The sequence below is a fragment of the Austrofundulus limnaeus genome, unplaced genomic scaffold (genome assembly GCF_001266775.1).
Source record: "Austrofundulus limnaeus strain Quisiro unplaced genomic scaffold, Austrofundulus_limnaeus-1.0 Scaffold3409, whole genome shotgun sequence".
Taxonomy (NCBI): domain Eukaryota; kingdom Metazoa; phylum Chordata; class Actinopteri; order Cyprinodontiformes; family Rivulidae; genus Austrofundulus; species Austrofundulus limnaeus.
In genome coordinates this window covers 4,511-5,315 of record NW_013955811.1, presented here as the reverse complement: position 1 = coordinate 5,315, position 805 = coordinate 4,511, and the positions used below count along the sequence as shown (strand labels likewise).

The following is an 805-nucleotide window of genomic DNA, read 5'->3' as shown; positions in this document are numbered from 1 at the left end:
ACCATTTACCATTTACCATTTACCAAGAGGATTGTAGAAAGCTTAAAAGGTCCTGTTCTGGAAATTGCACAAGCAGTGAGGGCTAACGATCCGGATGCATCCCCTGAGGAATATATTGAGGCTCTGGAGAGAGCATTTGGATCCCCAGAGAGTCCTGAGGATCTCTACTTCTCCTTTAGAGCATTACGCCAAAATGCTGGTGAGGGACTTTCAGATTTTTTAAGGAGAGTGGAGCGAAAGCTAACAAAAGTTGTTCAGCGAGGAGGAATACCTCCCAGTCAGAGAGACAATGCACGTGTGGAACAGCTCCTTCGTGGAGCCACAGAGTCTGAAATACTGCTCCTACAGTTACGTCTAAGAGAGAGGAAGAGTAATCCCCCATCCTTCCTAACACTGTTGAATGAAATCAGAGAAGAAGAATTTCAACAATCAATGAGAAAGAAACCTGTTGCTCATTCAACTAGACCCGTAGTCCGGCAAGTGAGGGTGGAAGATGAAAATAAGTCAGACTCTGAAGTTCAGGAGCTGCAGGCCCAAATCAAAATGCTGCAGTCCCAAGTGTCTGAACTCACAGCTAGTCAGCTAAAAACCACCTCAAAGTCTCCAAAAGTACACCACAATGATGAAATGCAACCCAGAAAATCTGAGGAAGTTCAGGCCTTAAGAAAACAAGTTGAGGAAGTACAACATCACCTCAACATGATGACTGTGACACCCACAAATTTTCAGCAGACCAAAGGTCCTGGATGGAGACCAGCAAACAAAGGAAATCAAGTAAATAAGGCTCCTCCTCACACTAGTAGCC

The 805-nt window shown here is 44.7% G+C and overlaps 1 protein-coding gene across 1 annotated transcript in view; it reads left to right on the top strand.

Annotated features, from left to right (window-relative positions):
- LOC106511862 (paraneoplastic antigen Ma1 homolog) overlaps positions 1-805 on the top strand; it is a gene marked incomplete at its 3' end in the record, with an annotated part of 2,760 nt that extends 1,955 nt beyond the window's left edge. The window contains exon 2 of the mRNA XM_014000592.1: positions 200-805. Within this exon, the coding sequence (XP_013856046.1) occupies positions 200-805 (606 nt within the window). The remainder of the gene's footprint in view (positions 1-199) is intronic.